We start from the raw sequence: 22522 nt of genomic DNA on the forward strand, positions 1-22522 counted from the left end.
GTGTATAAATAGTGTTAAAACACGGTTTTGGTATAAATTATTTCGATTCTAATATGCCCATAATATAAAACAGTAGATAAATTATAAATTATAGTAGCGCTCTTTCTCGGTCGCAACAAAAACATTGACATCACCACATGTTAACGTGACGTCATTCTAACGTAAGAGTGTTTTAGCAGAGAAAAGCATATATTAGATTATACTTAATAAATTTGACTTTCTATCAGTTATTACTTAATACTTTTGAAACAGACAGTTGCTAATGTCCAATATCTTCATCCACATTGGAGTCATTAAACACTCTTCATATGTGCCCAATTTCACGAAATAGTCTAGCGTGTTGTCTCCTGTGACAGCTCTTGTTTTTCATTGAGGAAGTTCAGTTGCACAAAATTTGCACCTATGTAAAATTTGCACATGCATGCAAAGCTTTTTTCATCATTATGTGAGCTGAATGATAAATTTGCTAGTGTATTTTTTGCACCTGGTGCAGATCACAATTGGGCCTCAGTTTGTACCTATGTAAAAATACAGTTTGTGTAAATTTCAACTTGATATGAGATTTATTTTGAGATTTATTTTTTAAATTCATTTTATTGAAAAAGAAGTTTTTAAAGGAAAAAAGTGGAAACTGAAAATAGTCTACCGTTATTGTTTTATATTCCTTTATTGATAAAAATATGATGATAATTTAGAAATCTGATTCATATTAATGTAATAAAATATCCTTGACAATATCAACATACATGTACTGTAAAACCAACTGAAAGTTTTCTGCTTAAAATTGTTGTAGGGGCCTCCGTGGCCGAGTGGTTAAGGTCGCTGACTTCAAATCACTTGCCCCTCATTGATGTGGGTTCGAGCCTCACTCGGGGTGTTGAATTCTTCATATGAGGAGGCCATCCAGCTGGCTTACGGAAGGTCGGTGGTTCTACCCAGGTGCCCGCTCGTGATGAAATAATGTACAGAGGGGCACCTGGGGTCTTCCTCCACCATTAAAGCTGGAAAGTCGCCATGTGACCTATCATGTGTCGGTGTGACGTTAAATCCAAAAAAAAAAAAAATAAATAAAATTGTTATTGGTTCATGAGGTAGACTGTTTGAAAGATATGGCCACTTTGTGAAAAGAGAGTATAAGCCAATATATCAAAAATAATTCCTTACAGTAATGGTTAATTAAGGCCAGAGTTTTTTTATTTTTCGTTTTACGGGAGCGCCGGTCCTAAATATTGCAAAAGTAGAATAAAATTAAAATTCATTTTCCCGAATTTTATTTTATTTTTTCCGCCGGTCGGTTGTTTACAGCCCCAAAGAAAATAAAATTAGTGTATTTTCACCTGGACGTAATTTCACAGGAAGGGAGTTTAACGCGTGCAAAATCTCGTGTTTTGCCGTACATTTGTCGGCATTAACAGGGTGTAAAATTCCACTCGCCTGCTCGCATCGGCGAGTTAAGTCTGAGTAGGACGAGTGGACCTCGCTGTGTACTCGACCGATCGGGCGAGTGGTTTGTTTACGTCCTTACTTTACCAAAATTCAGAAATTACATCTACAAAACGTCAACAAACTTTGAGATGGTTCAGTCGCTACCTGGATTGACTGGAATTTACCCGCGAATCGTAAAGATATCAAAACGTCATGCCGGTGTAGCGTGATTATCACACGGTCGTGACCAGGTCCACGGTTTATATATGTTTTTCAAAACCTGCCCAAATGCTTATTCTTTGTCCAATATTTGCAAAATTTTGCATATTAAATTCTCAAAGATAGCTTTTGTAACTTACATAATTTAATTTTGATTTTATATTCCTGAAATTTAAATGTATTGATTTGAATATGCCCAATTTGACGTATTTTACCGGCTTTTATGGTGCTTCAGAAAAAACTTGCAGAACACAGTAACTTATCTTTTTCACGAATCAGATTGTCTTAAAACTTGCTAGAGGTGTTAAATATTGTACATGGGTCTGTTGTTTGTGAATAGCTACTCAAAATAATAAGATTTACACGCTCTGAAAATGACCTTTTTGTCTAAAAATCTACAAAAAACATGGCCGCGGTGTGCAAATAATGAGTTGCTTATTTCAAAACTGTCCTATTATTCTTCAGTAAAACTTCTTGTTAATTTAAGACTCTAATAACTTGCTTGACATACCCATAGGCAAATATCTGTTTATCGGTGTAATTACACCTTTGAAGAAAAGCGTGATTCGCACGTTTTAATTTCATCATTCGCCGCCTGAAGAGACAAGATGGCGGAGCTTGCGAAATCGAAAGTAAGTAGATCTGCACTTTTGAAATAAAATGTTGTAGATTCTAGATCTTTCTGATTGACAGTCACTTGTTTATCTTATTTATCTGTTTCCACATATAATATGGATCTAGTAGATTACATACAACCAGTTTAAAATAATCACTAGTGTGCGGATGCTCTTAAGACTTCTTGAAGTTCTTCAGCAAAGCCTGGCCAGAGTGACATAATTTTACAATATAGATCTACAAAGCAGCTGTAATTGTGATTTATTAGCTGTTTTCAACTACTGAAATTCGAAAAAGTGATCCGTAATTAGATGTTCAGTTGGAATGTAATCCAAAAATTTAAAACGGGATCCATATCATATGGAACAGAGGAGATACTGAGATATTTTTATGTGATATACTGTATGGGCAGTGTCTCCACTGTGTTAAACACTCGAAAGACCAAAATATTGGAAGCAGTTTCTGATAAAATTTTCATCGCTGCGACCCGTTAAATTCTATAGGTTTAAATGCTGATTGTGTCACAATTCTGAAATTAATTAAAAAAAAAAACATATATTTATCAAAAGGGGATTCGGTTAAAGGTAAATTTTATCTAACGTCGCTTTGTGAAACAATGAACATAAGCTCTGTAGAGCTTTCGAACGACCCTTTTTTAAGAACAGTTAAAACCAATTATACCTTACCCCCAGCAATTTGCGAGTATATACCATTTACAACTGGGCCTTAGCTGAGGCAATCGTGATAAAGTGCCTTACCCAAGGTCACACCGCAATGGGAGTTGCCAGGAATCGAACCTGGGGCCTTCACCTCTGTAGGACAGTATAATAAGCCCTATCAACCAATGCGTCCGCACGAGTTCCTCATTAGTTACCGTATGTTAAATTATGTAGTATGTAAGTTGTTGCTCAGCTCAATCCAGGGGTCATGGGTTCGAGCCCCAGTGGGGTCAGGACTTCTCATATGACACTAGTACTGGTTATTCCAAGAAGCAGACTCGAGAGTGGTTCCAGTAAGCTTAAACTCTGTACATTTAAAGCAAAATACTCTTTTTTCATTACCAACATCTTACTCTCACCACTATTTCACATCTTGTGATGGAACCCTCTTCACAAAAATATAGTGAAAAAATCCAAAATTTTAATGTAGAACACTACAATTTCAAAACCCCATTAGTTTTCTAAAGTCCTAACGTTTTTCTAAGATCTTTATCCTTTCAGCTGTGAAGACAGACTATGTTTTTTTGTTTAACAGATCAACTTTCTCAGACATTTGATGAATGTCTATACACCCAAAAACGTCCCCTTTGCAACTTTTTAGTTGTTAGTGTCAGATTTCTTTTATGTTTTAAAAATAAAATTAGATTATACTTTATTTGTGCCGTGCCATGAGAAAACCACATAGTTGGATTGCGACCAGCATGGATCCAGACCAGCCTGCGCATCTGCACAGTCTGGTCATGATCCATGCTGTTCGCTAACAGTTTCTCTAATTCCAATAGGCTTTAAAAGCGAACAGCATGGTTCTTGATCAGACTGTGTGGAAGCGCAGGCTGGTCTGGATCCATGCTGGTCATAAACCCACTATGTTGGTTTTCTCGTGGCACGGCTCATTTTCCTTGAAAGGGAGTTACAGTTGATAAAAAAGCAGCTTTCAACTTGACATATTAAGGACTGTTCAACATTCACAAAGCCAAAAGTGATGTCCCCTGTGCACCCTTTTTTGACATTCATTTAATATACCATTATATAAGAAACTCTGGATAAATTAGAATTCATTGTTTGCATTTTTTCAGAAGTAACCAGTTTTCAAGTTAAAAAGTGGAAACATCAATTTTTTTGCTTCACAAGTGCTTAAGTTTACCCACATTATGTAAATGTTCACAAGTGAATACTGTGTAGTTGAAAAAAAAATTTACTTACTATGAACATATTCTATGAATATATATTTTGCTGCACTTTGTCCCCTGTGCATCTTCTTAGTAACATAATAAAGTATTAGAATGTATGAATTTTACTGTCACATTTTACCATGCATGGCATTTTGTCATTTTCTACTCTCTGTAGGCAATGCATGTAGAATAAATGATTTCAATGTGTTGGTTATTTTTAAAGTCACTTATTTTTCATTTAAAGGAACACATGCTGTTGAATAAGCATTGTGTTTCTTGTGAAAAAAAAATTATGAACAGTAAACTTATTATGAATGAATATTATACTGATTTTCAGTATGTGTCCCCTGTGCATCTGCAATATAACACAATTTTGAGTTGAAAATTTTAGAAATTAAGATTACTGGACATTCTTGAAATTTGGCATGTTTTAAACATTCAAAATTTGAGGAAAAAATAGGTTTTGTAATAATATGTTAATTTATTTTCATTAAGCAACAAATTTTCTAGGCAAAGTTTTATTTTCATGTCAGATTTGTGCAGAAAGGCTGATTTTAAAAACCAATCTCCACAAACATTTGATTGAATAAGTTTCAAACCATACACATTACACCTATTACTTATCATATATGTTGAAAATATAACTGTTAATATATTTCCTTATCATAAAACACTGCAACATTTATCACCCATCATTCACTGAACTTTCAAATTAAAGGCTGAACTATTTTCTGATAGGTTTTTCCAAAGAAGTATAAAATATTTTTATAGCTCTTTGGTTTTTCTCAACACTTTCCCAAAGTTATTTCCTTGAAATTTGAAGTATTTGCTATCATATAAAATAGGTGACCACCATAAGAAATAGGTTTTCAACTCTATGTCCCACTTTTTCTTCATTATTTTGAAAACCACCCAAATATACAACAATCTGAACATCCAGTTATTTTGACTAAGTTGGAATAGGTAAAGGTAAAGGTAATTTTTATTTACCTTTGCTTTGTGAAAAGGTTAACATAAGCTCGGCAGAGCTTTTTAGCAACCCTTTTTCAGGAACAGTTAAATACACAGAGCTAACTTAATTCTGTTTCACTGTTAGAGTAAATAATAATTAAAGACACTGATTCTCGTGTGCCTGGTATGTGGCCTATGGGGATGATAAGGTCTGGTATTGGAGGTAAGGGCCAATACACAAGTCTGGACCATTGATAGACTTGCTTCTGTTTATCATAATAAGCTACTGTATAGCTACTGTGCAGTAAATAAATTGCAGGTGATATTTCTCACCTTTATAGCAAATCAGTTCTCACCTTTATAAGGAGTTTAGAAAGCTTGATTGAATTAGGGCTAAATACACAAAGTGATAGGATAAAACAGTGTTTTTATCATATTTTTGATTTACATCTCATCATTGCTTTTTTTTTTTTATCAAAAATGTAAAAAATGCATTCAGGCACTTAGCTTTTAGAAATAATAAATTATGTGTATTTTGAACAATGATATATCTTTATTGCTGGATTTTATTATACATAAAAGAAATGTTATTTAGACAACACTAGGGAAATTATGCATTTTTAATATATAAAATCCTTCTGTCCATATCCCTTTTTATCTATTAAAAATGCAACTGAACGCTTCTTTTATTTCTAATAAAATTCAGCAATTATCATTTTTTTCTGGTTTTATTTGCTTACTTTTGATAAAAAGATCATAATCATTGAATAAACAAACTTGTAATTTCTCTTAAATAATTATTTTATTGTAAAGGAGTGTCAGAGAATTGCTTCCCTATAAGAGTTATAATTTAACTGGCCAGGATATTAATTACTCAACATGACTGAGCAATCAATATTAGTATATTATCAGTTAAAGTAATTTTGAAATTCTGAAAAGAAAAAAGAAAAAAAAAACAGCAATGCAAAACACAGGAAATAACCAATTTATCTGTAGGCAATAAAATTTATGGTTCTCTGACAATAATTAGGCTACATGTCAAGTCTACAGGGGTTTTATGGACCCTAATCAGACTGGACCAGACTGGGGATTAAAAAGTCTGGTATTTGAGGGGTGGGTGGGGGGAGGGGTCACTTATGTAGGAGATTTTCTTTGTCTTTTAATAACAATTCATTAAACCCAGAGGAAAAATCTGATTACAGCAAGTTTTGTACATAATATAATGTAAACATATATATATTGAAAAATCTGTAAATTACTCCTCTAGTGCGACTCAAACTCACATTGACGAGGGGCAAGTGATTTGAAGCCAGAGACCTTAACTACTTGGCCACACTCACAGTGCCCCCTCACACCAAAATGAAGGTGAAAGATTGAACTATACCATGCTGCTATCTTAATAACAATTTGTGCATCATTATTCTTTTAAGATAACAAAATATGTAAAAGTAACTTTAAGTCTATGGTTATCTTCAAACAGGTTCAAATCTCTTAAACACTAATAAAACTTTTTTATGCAGTGTAAGTCCCTTCACTTTTAGACTTCTGATAGCAAGTGTAATTATACTTAATTCTGTAACTGAAATGTTATTGAATTGTGATTGCAAATTGGAAAATATGATGAACATGATGAATTTCTTTCTATTTTGTCTCTTGGAACCCTCATTTTATTATTCTGCACATGTGCATGTCTAAGTAACTATACTAAATTAAAAAATAGATTTATAAAATAAACACATTTAAGAAAGATATGCAAAACTCCTTGCAAAACTATTTGGTGGTATATTGAAATTAAAAAGCAGAATGGTCTGTGTTAATAGGCAAATTCCCCCTCTTCTTACTTATTCAAATTCCCTGTCTTCTTTCTTATTCTGTATACATGTCAAATTTCACTGGTATTTTTTTTTCAAATATTATTAAAAATGTTCTTACATTAAATGCATTTTAAGCTCATCTGAGCATGAACACATGGGTGCCGGAGGGCATGGTCACTTTTCCTGATATGTATATATATATATATGAAACTGCTGTTCCAGTTTTGAAATAATTTCACACAAATGGGCCTTTTGTGACCTTCTATAAAGACTGTAGAAATTATTTTTTTGTTATAAACATGGGTGTCAGGGGTAATTGTCACCTTTTCCATATTTGTAATATTGGAAACTTTAAAAATGTTCTGGTCAGAAACAGCAGGGCCAATTTTAAGACAAATTTACATTAACTGTCTACCATTATTGTTCAGCTTATTCCTTTTCATTCTGAAATCATGGGGGGGGGGGGGGGGGGTCATAACCTTATATTCACCAGTCCTAAGTATTACATTTTCTACATTAACATTTTCTTCAGAAGGGCTCTCATGTTATTACTGACACATTTTTATTAAATGAAGCATGTGTTCCAGATCATTTTACCTTGGAGTTTTAATGTATATACAGTTACTACAAAATTAATGCTAACTAAAAAAAATCTTTCATCATTATACATTATGTTATCTATGGTGAAACTTTATATAACTAAGAAAATGACCATTGATACTTTCCCATTTATTGATATTGAGTTAAATTAATATTAACTAGAAAAAAAGTATATTCCAAGTGGTGACTTTTTATTTTCATAAAATAAAATTGTTGTCTGCATTTCAGATATTTTCTCATAGCTGATCCCTCCACAGTAACAAACCTATATTATCAACACATATAAATGCATATTTCAGATTGGTACTTCAAAGTCAATGGTTGATCATGATGACCATCTTTTATTTAATGGAGAAAGAAACCAATATTTGCAGCTGGACAGGCTGTCACCACAGTTCAATGATTTAGGTAAGGATGAACATTCTTACAGATCTATATATGAACATGGTGAATGGTTCTTTATAAAAGTATTTGTAATTTATACTAGATAAGTTACAAATCTCATAGACTAGCCACTAGACTGATAATTAAGAATTTGTCCAAAAAATTCAACCTTTGTCAGTTTTCATACTTTGATGTAATAGTGTCAGATGCCAGTCTAATTTAGTGATTTCATAGACTAGCCACAAGACTGATAATTAAGAATTTGTCCAAAAAATTCAACCTTTGTCATTTTTCTTATTTTGATGTAATAGTGTCAGATGCCAGTCTAATTTAGTGATTTCATAGACTAGCCACTAGACTGATAATTAAGAATTTGCCAAAAAAATTCAACCTTTGTCATTTTTCTTACTTTGATGTAATAGTGTCAGATGCCAGTCTAACTTAGTGATTTCATAGATTAGCCACTAGACTGATAATTAAGAATTTGTCCAAAAATTCAACCTTTGTCATTTTTCTTACTTTGATGTAATAGTGTCAGATGCCAGTCTAACTTAGTGATTTCATAGACTAGCCACTAGACTGATAATTAAGAATTTGTCCAAAAAATTCAACCTTTGTCATTTTTCTTACTTTGATGTTAAAGTGTCAGATGTCAGTCTAATTTAGTGATTTCATAGACTAGCCACTAGACTGATAATTAAGAATTTGTCCAAAAAATTCAACTTTTGTCATTTTTCTTACTTTGATGTTATAGTGTCAGATGCCAGTCTAATTTAGTGATTTCATAGACTAGCCACTTGACTGATAATTAAGAATTTGTCCAAAATTCAACCTTTGTCATTTTTCTTACTTTGATGTAATAGTGTCAGATGCCAGTCTAATTTAGTGATTTTGTTTTGGAGACATTACTTTAATGTAATCACAGGATGTAGACTAGCTATATTCACAATTTTAAAAATATTTTTTTTTAAAATATAATCTAGGAGCTAGTCTACAGATATCAGTGTGTTTACTGGCAACATGCCATTAGTGCATTATATAGACATGATAATTTTTAGTGTCAGTATTACAGATACCGGTATGTTAAAAGGAAAAGTATGACAATAGGATTTGGAGAAAAAAAACTTTGCCCATATTCATCAAAATTCTTAGACTTTAAAATCATTCTAATGTTAAGATTTAGAGAGTAAAATACTTAAAGTTTGTAAAGCAGTTAAAGTGTTTTCATTATATTATGTATGTATGGTGACAATTGACATAAAATATTTTTGATACTGCAAAATTTCTCTTGTAAGGAAATCTGGAGATCTTTTATGAATATCGAAACCTTTGTCTTTGAACTTGGAATACTTACCAAAATGTAGGTACAGTGTATGTAGAAACTGAGTCTTTTATTTGCTTTTATAACATGTTATTGTTTTTTTTTTACCTCTGTGATTTATATCATCTTTGCACTATAGATTTTTTCTTAAAAGTAATCTAAAAAATTAATATACTTCCAGTTAAGACAATGAAATAGAAGAACTCAACACTTGCACCAGTGGAAGTACTTCTTATTGGATAGAGAACTTTTCAAGGTCAGTGATATTTGTAATGTTTTATATCAATATTTTGTTTTGCCTTTTTTAACACATCTTAATGGAGCTGTGAGCTGCATAGGTGGATTATCTATCATACACAATGTTTAGCTCGACTACTCAACCTGGCGTAAGCATTGGTTCAAGTTTATTTCTTAAGTTAAATATCTTTTAGCTTTCTAAGATACTGTATGCACATGTTTGACAAGGGACACTGTCAGCAATATTTTCAGAGGGATGTCCCGTTTTTTTATGCCCCCAGCATCTACTGATGCAGGAGGCATATAGTGATCGTCCTGTCCGTCCGTCCGTCCGTACGAGGTTAACCAAATGGGACATAGGAAAATATTAAGAAAATCTTCTTCTCAAAAACCAGAAGTCCTAGAGCTTAGATATTTGACATGTAGTATTGCCTAGTGGACCTCTACTAAAGTTGTTTAATTATGACCCGGGGGTCAAAATTGACCCTGCCCTAGGGGTCACTTGATTTTACATAGGAAAATATTCAAAAAATTTCTAAAAATAAACCAGATGGCCTAGAGCCTATATATTTCACTTGTAGCATTGCCTAGTGAACCTCTACAAAATTTGTTCAAATCATGTCCCTTGGGGTCAAATTGACTCCGCCCCAGGGGTGACTTGATTTTACATAGGAAAATCTTCAAAAAATTTCTAAAAATAAACCAGAAGGCCTAGAGCCTAGATATTTCACTTGTAGCATTGCCTAGTAGACCTCTACAAAATTTGTTCAAATCTTGTCCCCCGGGTCAAAATTGACCCCGCCCTAGAGGTCACTTGATTTTACATAGGAAAATCTTCAAAAAATTTATATAAAATAAACCAGAGGGCTTAGATCTTAGACATTTGACATGTAGCATTGCCTAGTAGACTTTTACAAAATTTATTCAAATCATGACCCCGCCCCATGGGGTTACTTGATTGTACATAGAAAAATCTTCAAAATTTTCTAAAAATAAACCAGAAGGCCTAGAGCTTAGATATTTGACATGTAGCATTGCCTAGTGGACCTCTACAAAAAGTTTTCAAATCTTGTTTTTTAAAGTAACTTTAAGAAAATTTCAACTATATTTTCTCATAATTCTTTTGATTGCTTTTTATTATGATTTTTTGACCTTGAAGACTTGTCCTAAAGTGCAATGATAACAGGTGAGCGATATAGGGCCATCATGGCCCTCTTTTTGTTTTTTTGTTGTTGTTTTTTTTTGCTACATTAAGTGTGAATGTCAGTGTGACCTTCATATAAAGTAGCATATTATGAAGCAAAAAGCAGACTTGTTAAAAAGAATGATTTAAAAGGAAAATGTTTTGGATAAAATCAAATTTAGCTATTTCAGTATGCAATTTATTTGTCATTTGATACTGCAATTAAGTGACATCATTTTTCTATCTATTTTAGGTCAGACATGAGCTTTTGAAGTTGCAGTTGCTTTCTTGGCGCATCATGCTGTCCAGTGGAGTTCATACCATATGCCAGGCCTTTATACATGGTCAAAGAAGATGAATTTGTTATTCAATTTGTGAAATTTGATTTAGCGAGGACTTTCATATATGATGATTATATTCAGCAGATTATCTTCAAGTGTGCACTTTATAGAATCACAGTTTCTAGGAGGTTTTCAGTTTAAAGTTAGATTAATTGAAAAATAAGGGGAGCTATCATACTCACCATGGTATCAACATTGGCATTACACCAGGTTTAAGTTTTTCTTACCAGTCCATAATTTAAAAGGACCTTTTTACAGTATTGAAACTTACAACAGTAATGTATCATCATTTTACCAAGTTTTAGGCAAGAGTACATAACTCCATCAAGGATTTGACTTAACTATGGCCCTTTGAAACTTTTGTCACTTGTTTATAATAATAGTCTCTCTACATAGGCAAGAGTTCATAACACTGTAGAGTATTTTGGATGAATTATGTCCCTTTTGGACTTTGAAATTGGTTCAGTTTTTGTACAAGTCCACATTTTGACAAAACATTTTGACATATAGCTTTCAACACTAAGTCTTACCATTACAATAAAATAACTTAAAATAGTTGTTCAACATCATCAATCATCACCCACATCATATTACACAAGATGCATAACTCTTGCACTAAAATTTAATGAATTGTGCCCGTTTTGCTTAAAATGTACTTTGTATAGTGTTTTGATACACTTTATCTTTATCTCTCATATTACTTAATATTTTTAAAACAGACTTAGTTATTATGCAATATCTTCATCCGCCGTTGGAGTCATTAAACACAACAGTGACAGCTCCAGTGTTCTCAGATGTGCCCAGGCTCACTATCCAGAACCGAAATAGTCGAGCATGCTAACTGAGACAATCAGGTAGATAACTATGGACAGATTTTATGTCAATTCACCTCCCTTTATTTAAAATTGAAATGGGTACATCAGCGTAACTAATGAAGATACTGTTATGCCATCAGATTGACTTGGACAGTCAGTGAAGATACATATTGACTGAATTTATGACAAAAATACCTCCCTTTATTTTTTATGTAAATGAATATATTTAGCAGCTTCTAATGAAATTGGTTTGAAAGGCTTTTTATGTCTTCCATGGTAAGATATAGTCATGTTAGATAACTCTTGATTGAATGTTTATAGATATGAATACTTCTCTTATATATTATTGTGAAACTTGTACTGTGTATCTTCTACATGCATGTACCAATACATGATTACCTTCCCTGATTTTTATAAAAATGGATTTATCTCAGTAAGCATATATATAGGACTCATTTGAAATTTCATTATTGTCATTAGTTGGACAGAGACAATGATTGTAGATTATATTGACTGATTTTATGTCAAGTTACATTCCTTCGTTTCTTGTTAAAATAGGTGTATCTCTGTAACCAGTGAAGATACTGATTTGAAGTGTCATTTATGCCATGAGATGGACTCGGACAATCAGGGTAGATAACTTTTGACTGAATTTATGACAAATAACCTCCCTTTATTTTATGTAAATGAATATATATCTCAGCAGCATCATGAGATTGCTTTAAAATGTTATGTAAGTCTTCCAGGGTAAGAAATAGTCATGCCAGTACAAAAATGCTGCATTTGAGCCTAGGACCCTCAAACATGATATGGAGATTGGCCCTGACTAGTATGTGACCCATAGGTCAAAAGGCACTGTTACAATGAATTTTTTATCCTGATGATATTTAATGTGTAGCACTCTCGTCTAAAGTATTTTTGATTTATTAGGAAAACAGCAGTATTGGACAGAACTGGATGAAAAGTACATTGTTAGAACTTCAAATATGCAACATAAAGGTGAATATAGGTAAATATATAAATTCTCACCACAGGATGTGTGGGTTAGTGGCTTTGATTTGTGTAAATTCTGTACATAGGTCTATAACCTTAATCTGCTGAGAATTTTTTCCCTTAAATGATGGATAAGTCTTTAATATTGAAATAAATTTGCATCTGTGCTTCTATGGCATTATTAGGAAAGACACGTTATTATACATTGTAACAGTTGGTGTTTAGATCCTATAATTTGTTGATTTATTAATAATAAAACATAAAATAAATGTTGAAAGTTTCATAAAAGATCGTTTCTTATGATTCCATTTAACTCCCATCCAGTTTAAACCCATCCAGTTTGTTAAACACTTCTTGAAAAATATTTTTAAAGAGTCTTAGAGTTTCATACCTGATAACTATAAATTAAATTGTTTTTTGATTGACCTACTTAGATAAAAATTATGTTAGACTTCATTTACCCGAGGGGTAATATATCGGACGTCATGCTGTAATCTGACGTCATAATTGATGTCATAATGGTCTCTTACCAGTCCATGCGTCAACCGTTGTTTATCGCAGAATATATAGAGCTTTATTTCCTTGTTTATTAGTAATCAAGGCGTTAGTCCGGGTGGTTAAATACTGCAGCATCAGAACGATGAACCTTGGTAAATTAGAAAATTAATCAAAAGAAGGCCTCGATTGTTTTCATTCTGACATGCACATTGACATTTTTATGCCCCCCTTCGGAGAAGGAGGGGTATATTGTTTTGCAGACTCTGCTCTGATGTTTGTCAGTCGGTCGGTATGCAATCGGTTTCCAGATGATAACTCAAAAACTCTTGAGCCTAGGATCATAAAGTTGATAGAGAGATTGGTCATATATGTCCAATTTAAATAAAATATATAGAAAATAATGAAACTATTCTAAAAAGAAAGACAGTTATTTATATGAAAAAAAAAATCCCAAGGTATGTGGCTTTGATGCACACCCCCGATTTGATGCGCGCCTGAATACCCAAGTATTTATACCCATTGATGCAGAAATCATTCCTGAATAATTTTATATATCATATTGTTATATATGTCTAAAAGCTAAGACCGCCTGTGCGATTATCACAGCTATACCCGAAACCGTGTGATTCTCACGCCGTTTTTTGTAGAGCCCGTTGTCCAAATGGCTGTTCGGTGACCGTCCGTATTTCTTTGTCCTGACCATAAGTTTGTCATTGATTGATTGTGGGATTTTAAAATAACTTATCACAATTGTTCACCAATCATTAGACGGCGTGTCGCGTGCAACACCCGTGTCAACATCTTACGGTCAAGGTCACACTGAGTTTAAAGGTCAAAGACGGCTATTACTGACTTTGTCTGGACAATAACTTCGTCATTGAAAGTGGGATTATAAAATGACCTGGCACAATTGCCACCATCATGAGATGGTGTGTCACATGCAACACCGGCGTCAATATCTTAATGGTCAAGGTCACACTTGGAGTTTAATGGTCCAATATTGCTATAATTGACCTTGTCCGGACAATAACTTTGTCATTGAATGTGGGATTTTAAAATAATTTGGCAGAATTCTTCATCACCATGAGACGGCGTATCGCGCGCAAACACCTGTGTCAATATCTCAAAGGTTAAGGTCACACTTGGAGTTTAAAGGTCAAATGTGGCTATAATTGACCTTGTCCGGCCAAAAACTGTCATTGAATGTGGGATTATAAAATAACCTGACACAATTGTTCTATTTGGCACAAATGTTTGTCTCAGTGAGACAGAGTTTCGTGTGCAACTCCGAGTCCTTTTGTCAGCCGACGGACTCGACATCTTGCCCTTGGGCATCTCGTTTTCAAAGTATATATGTCTAACACTAAGACCGCCCGTGCGATTATCACGGCTATACCCGAAACCGTGTGATTCTCACGCCGTTTTTTCAAAGGATGTGGCTTTGATGCACACGACCGATTTGATACGCGCCTGAATATCCAATTATTTATACCCGTTTATGCAGAAATCATTCCTGAATAATTTTATTTACCATATATGTACATATGTCTAAAACTAAGACCGTCCGTGCGATTATCACGGCTATACCCGAAACCGTGTGATTCTCACGCCGTTTTTTCAAAGGATGTGGCTTTGATGCACACGACCGATTTGATACGCGCCTGAATATCCAATTATTTATACCCGTTTATGCAGAAATCATTCCTGAATAATTTTATTTACCATATATGTACATATGTCTAAAACTAAGACCGTCCGTGCGATTATCACGGCTATACCCGAAACCGTGTGATTCTCACGCCGCCGCGTAGTTATCGCAAGATACGGAAACCTTAAATTACTTTATTACTTTTCCCATTTTTTTTTCAAAATATGTTGCTTTGATGCTCAAATACGCCGCAAAAAATGCCTAGTACCCGCCCAGGCACTGGATTATTTTATAATTTATCAGCTCGTGGTTAAGCATTTCAGTCCAATTTAGATAACATATATTGAATAAAACTAAAACTATTTTAAAAAGAAAGGCAAATATTTTCATAAAAAATCCTTTTTTTTTTTCAAGGTATGTGGCTTTGATGCTCACCTCCGAATTGATACGCGCCTGAATACCCAATTATTTTATATCCGTTGATGCAGAAATCATTCCTGAATAATTTTAAGCATCATTTTGGTAAATATGTGTAAAACTAAAACCGCCCGTGCGATTATCACGGCTATACCCGAAACCGTGTGATTCTCACGCCGCCGAGTAATTATCACAATATACGGAAACCTTTTAAGAGAAATTTTAATATGAAATACTTTATTAATTTTCCATTTTTTAACATATGTTGCTTTGGTGCTCACACCCGAGTTTCTTCACACCTGAATATTAAAAAAATTACGCCATTAAATGCTGGAATCATTCTTGAAAAAAATTAATACATCGTACTCGTATTCTATACATGTCTTAAACCAGGAAGGTCTAATACGTATCAGTTGTTTCAACTTAGACTAACAACGTCCATTTAATATTAACGGCCACACGCCGAACCGCAAAAATGCTAAGTAACCGCTTCTGTCTTGTTTCTTTTAAGAATCAACTCGTTAAACATTTGATTTTAATGTACTACACGGAAAAATCACTTCGAAATTAATTCCACAGGATGCTCTGTTACCACGCAGATAATTGCTCAATACAGAATAATTATTTTCTTTAAATAGAAATAAATATATTTTCATCAAAATGTTATTACATTTTAGTGTGCACCCTTGCGATGGCCTCAAGCCACGCACTGGAAAATAAAGTTTTAAAAATAGACGCAGAAGCCATTCTGAATCATTTTTGCATTATAAAGGTATATCATATATACGCCGCCCGCATAGACATTTATCGTAGTATACTCCTCACTAGCCGCCCCTGGATTTTTTAAAGTTCGTATCAGTTTCTAGCCGCCCCTGGATTATTAAAGATTGTATCAGTTCATAATATTCGGTTTAAAGTAAATGTACGGAGAAGTATTAACAATTTAACACTACTCTAAAAAGGTCTGAATCATTTTGTTTATGAAAAACAAAAAAAAAAAAAAAAAAGAAAACAAAAAAACTTTCCTTTTTCTTAAAACTATGTTGCTTTTATGCACACACCGAGTTGCTACGCACCTGAATATTAAATATCATTCTTGATAATCTTGTACGTGGTTTTTGTATATATGTCTAAAACTAACAACACCCGTATATTTTAACATACGCTGTACGTCATATTTCTCTATCAAAAAGGCGTCAGTTATAATCCGCCCCTGTTTCTATAAAGCTCATCATTAAACATTTACACAAACATATTTATAATTGATTTCGAAGATAGGTAGTTTTATTTTTTCTTTCAAAAAAGGGGGGGAGCAATGCTAATTTGTTTCCACCACAAAAAAGTCCGCTTAACAGAATATAATGTTTCCCCTTAAAAAACATTTTACCAAATTTATTATATTTTAGTAGCACGCAGTGTTTTCTAACATTGTCCCCCCCCCCGGTTTCCCTAGTATTCATATCAGCCCAATTCATAAAATTTTGAAACTATTAAAAAAGAAAGACTTTGATTATTTTTAGAAATAAACCCTTTTTTTTTCAAGTATGTGGCTTTGATGCCAAACCCCGAATTGAACGCTCCTGAACCCCAAAATTATTTTTCCCCTTTGTGCAAAAACATTCTAAATAATTTTATGTTCATACTGGTATTATATCAAAGCTAAGACCCCCGTGCGTTTATCCGGCATCCCGGGGAACCGGCGTTCCACGCCGCCCCGTTTTATACACGCGTGGTAATATTACCACGGTGGATATTCACGCGACACCGGTAATTTTCCATTCCACAGCCGTGGGGGCCTACGTAAATCTTTTTACATTGACACGTACAAAAAAACCGGGGGATGCATTCATTTTTTTTACGTTTCAAGTTTTCAACCCCCTTGAGAAAAAACTTTTGAATTCAATTGATTTAATAAAAATTTCGAAAAAATTGTAGGAAAAAATTCTAAAAAAAAGGGGTCAAATTTTTTCGATATCAGAAAAAATTAAAAACAGCGCGATTTAGTTACTTTTCTTCTAAAAGTAAATAAATGAAAATACTAAGGGTTTAAAAAGACTTTTGACCAGAAAGTACAAAAACAGAATAAAAAAAAAAAATAATGAAAGGCGGCTGCGATTAAAAAGAAGAAAGACGATTTTGGCAAACAATTTCGTTAGGGGCAGAATGGGTTTTACGGACCTCGTGAACGAAGTAAAGTGCTTTTTTAAAATAAGCAAGTGTGTCACTGGGGTTTTTTTAAAAAGTTTTAAAAAATTTTTGTACAGATTTTTTGACCAAAAATTTAAAATTTTTTTTCTTGTCAAAAAATAAGAAAATTTTCCTTGAGGGCAAAAGGCAAAGGTAGGATACCACTATGTAACATCTTTTAAACTTTCCTTTTATACGGGATATAGCAAATTGCTTTTGATAACAAATTAAAGAAAAAAATTTTTATTGTTTTTTTTCAGAAATTTTTAGAACCGATGGGGTACGATTAGACTGTATGTCACATGGCGGAAAAATGACGTAATGCATGCAATCTCGAGAAAAAATACCCTTTGATCCCCGTTTCAGATGTCAAGATACTGACACACTTTTTTTACCTTAGGGGGGGTTAAAATTAAAATCTGAAAACAAGGTAAACTTTACTTAGTTATCACGAATTACCGATAATCTTTAACTTTTTTTTTTTCTCTCTTTCTACAGGGTGGTGGACAGTTTGTGTCCAAATTTTTTTTAGCCCCCTTTCAAACTTACGGGTTGGGAAACCCTTTTTTTCCCGGGGACGGCCCATTTCCGGGACCAGCAATATCCTTTTTTTCGTTGTTATTCATTTTAGGTTTTTTATCAGAATTTTTAGATGTTTTTCTTATTTTAAAAAAAACCATTATTTATAAGGCGAAAAATGTTTGGGTTTTGATGATAATCCCCTGGTTTAGAAACAATTTTGGTTTTAACGGGGCATGAAATGCAATGCGCAGGGGCGGTAGTTCACACTGTGGTACAAGTGTGGAAAGAAAATCAATCAAATGACTGTCTGCTGATAACTTTTTCTCTTTAATCACCAAACCCCCCCCCCCCCCCCCCCCCCCCCCCCCCCCCCCCCACCCAAAAAAACCCCCCCCCCCCCCCCCCCCCCCCCCTTTTTCAAATTTTTTTTTTTTTAAGAATTAATGGGGCCGAAATAAAAAAATGGTCCGGGAAAATGGTTCCCAACCGTATATTTTTTTGGGAAAAATAAATTGTTCATAATAATCCTTTATAAAAGTGACAGTAATAAAAATTTAAATGTCTAAAGTTGTCTTACTCCTTTTTTTTTCAATAGATTCAACTTATAAGTTTTCCATGAAAGGTAATTTCAATATCAAAAGGGGCTTGACATTAAAATTTTTTTCAAAAAAATTATTGTTTGCAGAACAAAAAAATGTTGAAAAAGCGATTTTTTACATTTTTTTTCAAAGGTGACCCCTCACACTTTCACAGGCTTTTGGGGCTGTGGGCATAAAGCAGCTGGTAGTGTTGGCAAAAAACTCAGACAGATGGTCCATTTTTTTTGAACTTCAATGAATTCATAAGGTTAAAGAATAATAAGAATATTTTTTTGGAGACAAATTTTTCAAAAAGTGATGAACTCGTACTTGAACTTTGGTGTATAAAAAGGTGCAAATTTAAAAAGCAATTTAGTATTGAACTAATGTATTATAAAAAGGTGCAAATTTCAGAGTTAAATGAGGTAAATTTTCAGATTACTTTTTGCAGATTATCTTTCGTTTTTCCCCTGAAAAAAAAAAAAATTTTCCCCGCCTGGCTGTATTTAAAGTTTTTAATATTTATTTTGTGAAAAATCCAGTTTAAAAGCTGGCATAAACTGTTAAGTTAGTCGTTTAAAAATGATATTGGTGAAAGATAAATAAGAAAATTATATGTTAAAAAGCAGAGTTCAAGATGAAAATGCAAGCAAACCAACCACCAAAATACTAACTACTAGGCCACTTTATACCAGACTGTTTTTGTCTCTACTTTCTGTATGAAATTTATTGGCTGTTGTAACAGTAAAATAAATTTTGTCTTCCATTAAATTAAGTAAAACAAGCTTTTTGAATTTTAAGATTCCAGTGTGAGTTACAGTGCCTGAGCAGTTTATTACAAGCAGATGAAAATTTTTAAAAATTTAATGTTCATCCTGTAAAAGGGGTTTTTTTGTCTTAAAAAAATAACAACATCACAAATTTAAAAACTGGGCCAAAACACAAGTAAAAAAAACTTAACAAAGTTAAACAAAATAAAAAAAATCTTTAAAAAAATTTTATTTTTTTTTTATTTTTTTTCCGAGATGCTCACTTTCAAGCTTTTTTTTTTTATTTTTTTTCCCCCCCCCCCTGCTCATTTTTCAAAAATCTCCCGTAAAACGAAAGATAAAAAAACTCTGGCCTAATATAAAAAAAAAATCAATCCAGCAGTAATGAATTTCATAAGCCAGATGATGGTAGTAAATTTATTTGCACCCTAAATCCTTTCACTGCATTTGAACAAAATCTTGATATATTATATTAAATTTTGCACCTATGCAAATATTGTGCAGGTGCAAATTTTACAACCAATGTAAATATTTGGTCATGTGAACAGCACTTCTGAAAATAATCAATGAAAGATGCAGCGATCTTTTCAAGTACATTCTATCACTTTCTTAGTTACATGAATGAATTCAGTTCTTGGTAGCCTTTAACCCAAACATTTTTTAAACTGACCAAAAGTCCATGAAACTGGATAAAGTTGTAAAAAACCAGACAAAATTGATATAATTCCAAATTATACTAGAAAGGAATGCATGTAAATACATCGCTCCTATTCACTGTCTGCACAGCATTTGGGAAGATGGTATGGATTCAGGACTTTTCTCAAAAAATAGAGTCTAGCCTGTAGAAATAGAAATATTAATATTTTTGTTTCAGGGGAATGACAGTGACATCAGGAAGTGTGGCACTGACAAAGGATGAAAAGAATCTGATAGGGATCAGTATAGGGGGCGGAGCTCCACTTTGTCCATGCCTATATGTGGTACAGATTTTTGACAACACACCTGCAGCCAAGGATGGAACCTTACAGTCTGGAGACGAGCTGGTGGGTGTGAATGGACAGTCAGTGAAGGGCAGAACAAAAGTGGAGGTAGCTCGCATGATACAGTCTATAAAGGTATGTTCGAAACCAGCTCATTTCTGCATAGGGACTGGTATATAATTATGCAGAACCATTAATTTTTGAATGATACTTACTCAGTTTTGCTAAGGAATTCTGTATAATCTGTAAATGCCACCAACCACCTCCCAGCACCTCACATATTTTCCACAAATTAATACCAGCAGTATGGTAGTGCTGTAACTGTTACATAACATTCCTTAGAAATTGGATTCCAGTTGATATTGATTAAAAAAATAATAATGTAAAAAATAATATAAGAATGAGAACTTTAATGAACACTTCCCTTCTGCAAAATGTAAAATATACATATTATAGTAATTATTTAAATTTATTACATTTTAAGTGAGACATGGTATTATAAGGTTTTATATGTGGATTGAGATACTGATTTGAGGCTATAATTATGTTCGTGGGACAAAAAGACCCTGCCGAGAGCTATTGTACTACATACGATATAGATTAAATTTATAAGAAGTTAAAGTAAAAAATAATGCATTACTTTAAGAACTATTTTCTTTAAGTAGCTTAGGAATTTTAGCGTTCATTCAGTTACAGCAGGTTTAGCCATCATACATCTAGGGTATTTGACGTCTTTTTGCATCGTCATGCAGCAAATGCATCAGAAACTCCTGTACAGCTTGCAAGAAGTTCTAAGCTTGGATACTAAGGTCAGATCAGACGCATGACCTGGAGTGACCATTGCACTTAAGATTTCTGTTCCAGTTTTTAGCTCGACTATTCAAAGAAAGAGCTAGGTAGAGCTATTGGACTCACCCATGCGTCGGCGTCCAAGTCTGCGTCCGCGTCCCGATTTGGTTAAGTTTTTGTATGTAAGCTGATATCTCAGTAACCACTGATGGGAATGGATTGAAACTTCACACACTTATTTACTGTGATAAACGGACTTACAGTGCACAGGTTCTGTAATTCTTTTTTGCTTTTTTACAAAATTATGCCCCTTTTTCAACTTGGAAATTTTTGGTTAAGGTTTCATATGTAAGCTGGTATCTCAATACCCACTAATGGGAATGAATTGAAACTTCACACACTTGTTCACTGTAATGATCTGACATGCAGTGCACAGGTTCCATAACTCTACTTTGCATTTTTACAAAATTATGCCCCTTTTTCGACTTTGCAGTTTTTGGTTAAGTTTTTGTATGTAAGCTGGTATCTCAGTACCCACTAATGGGAATGGATTGAAACTTCACACACTTGTTCTGTGCAATGATCTGACATGCAGTGCACAGGTTTCATAACTCTACTTTGCATTTTTACAAAATTATGCCCCTTTTTTCGACTTAGCAGTTTTTGGTTAAGTTTTTGTTTGTAAGCTGGTATCTCAGTACCCACTAATGGGAATGGATTGAAACATCACACAATTGTCCATTGTCATGAGCTGATATGCATTTTACAGGTTCCATAACCCTGTTTTGCAATTTTACAAAAGTATGCCCCTTTTTCGACTTTAATAGTCATTCAATTGACAAGGCTGTTGAATAGTCGAGCGTTGCTGTCCTTCGACAGCTCTTGTTTCCTAAGGAATATGTAATGATGTATACAGAGAATTGTTACTTACTCAAAATGTTCATTTTATTTGCACAGGGAGATGTTAGTATCAATTATAACAAGCTGCATGCAGATCCAAAACAAGGAAAATCTCTAGACATTGGTGAGAACGTTATGAAATTCTTGTTTTCTTTATTTGAGAATGAGTTGAAGACTTTAGTCCTCTGCAAGGTAAATCGTAGGTTAAAGACTGACGAAAAGGGACAAAACAGAAAAGAGAGAGGGACATAATGATTTAAGGTATATTGTAGGTTAAAGAACAGATAAGAGAAAGGGACATAACGATTTAAGGTATATTGTAGGTTAAAGAACAGATAAGAGAAAGGGACATAACGATTTAAGGTATATTGTAGGTTAAAGAACAGAATCTAAGAGAGAGGGACATAACGATTTAAGGTATATTGTAGGTTAAAGAACAGATAA

At 33.6% G+C, this 22522-nt stretch overlaps 1 protein-coding gene and 1 long non-coding RNA gene across 3 annotated transcripts in view; both read left to right on the forward strand.

Annotated features, from left to right (window-relative positions):
- LOC123563132 (PRKCA-binding protein-like) overlaps window positions 1–22522 on the forward strand; it is a 51338-nt gene that overhangs the window by 4030 nt on the left and 24786 nt on the right. The window contains exons 2-3 of the mRNA XM_053524368.1: window positions 20284–20524; window positions 22136–22324. Of these exons, the coding sequence (XP_053380343.1) occupies window positions 20284–20524; window positions 22136–22324 (430 nt within the window). The remainder of the gene's footprint in view (window positions 1–20283; window positions 20525–22135; window positions 22325–22522) is intronic.
- LOC123543385 (uncharacterized) lies at window positions 1633–13077 on the forward strand. Of its 2 annotated transcripts, XR_008368248.1 has the most exons (5): window positions 1633–1676; window positions 2162–2276; window positions 7815–7923; window positions 9402–9476; window positions 10894–13077. It is a non-coding gene; the product is annotated as an uncharacterized LOC123543385 (long non-coding RNA). The 2 variants fall into 2 exon arrangements; XR_008368247.1 differs by having other exon boundaries at window positions 1659–2276.

Source organism: Mercenaria mercenaria, chromosome 2, assembly GCF_021730395.1.
Source record: "Mercenaria mercenaria strain notata chromosome 2, MADL_Memer_1, whole genome shotgun sequence".
NCBI lineage: Eukaryota > Metazoa > Mollusca > Bivalvia > Venerida > Veneridae > Mercenaria > Mercenaria mercenaria.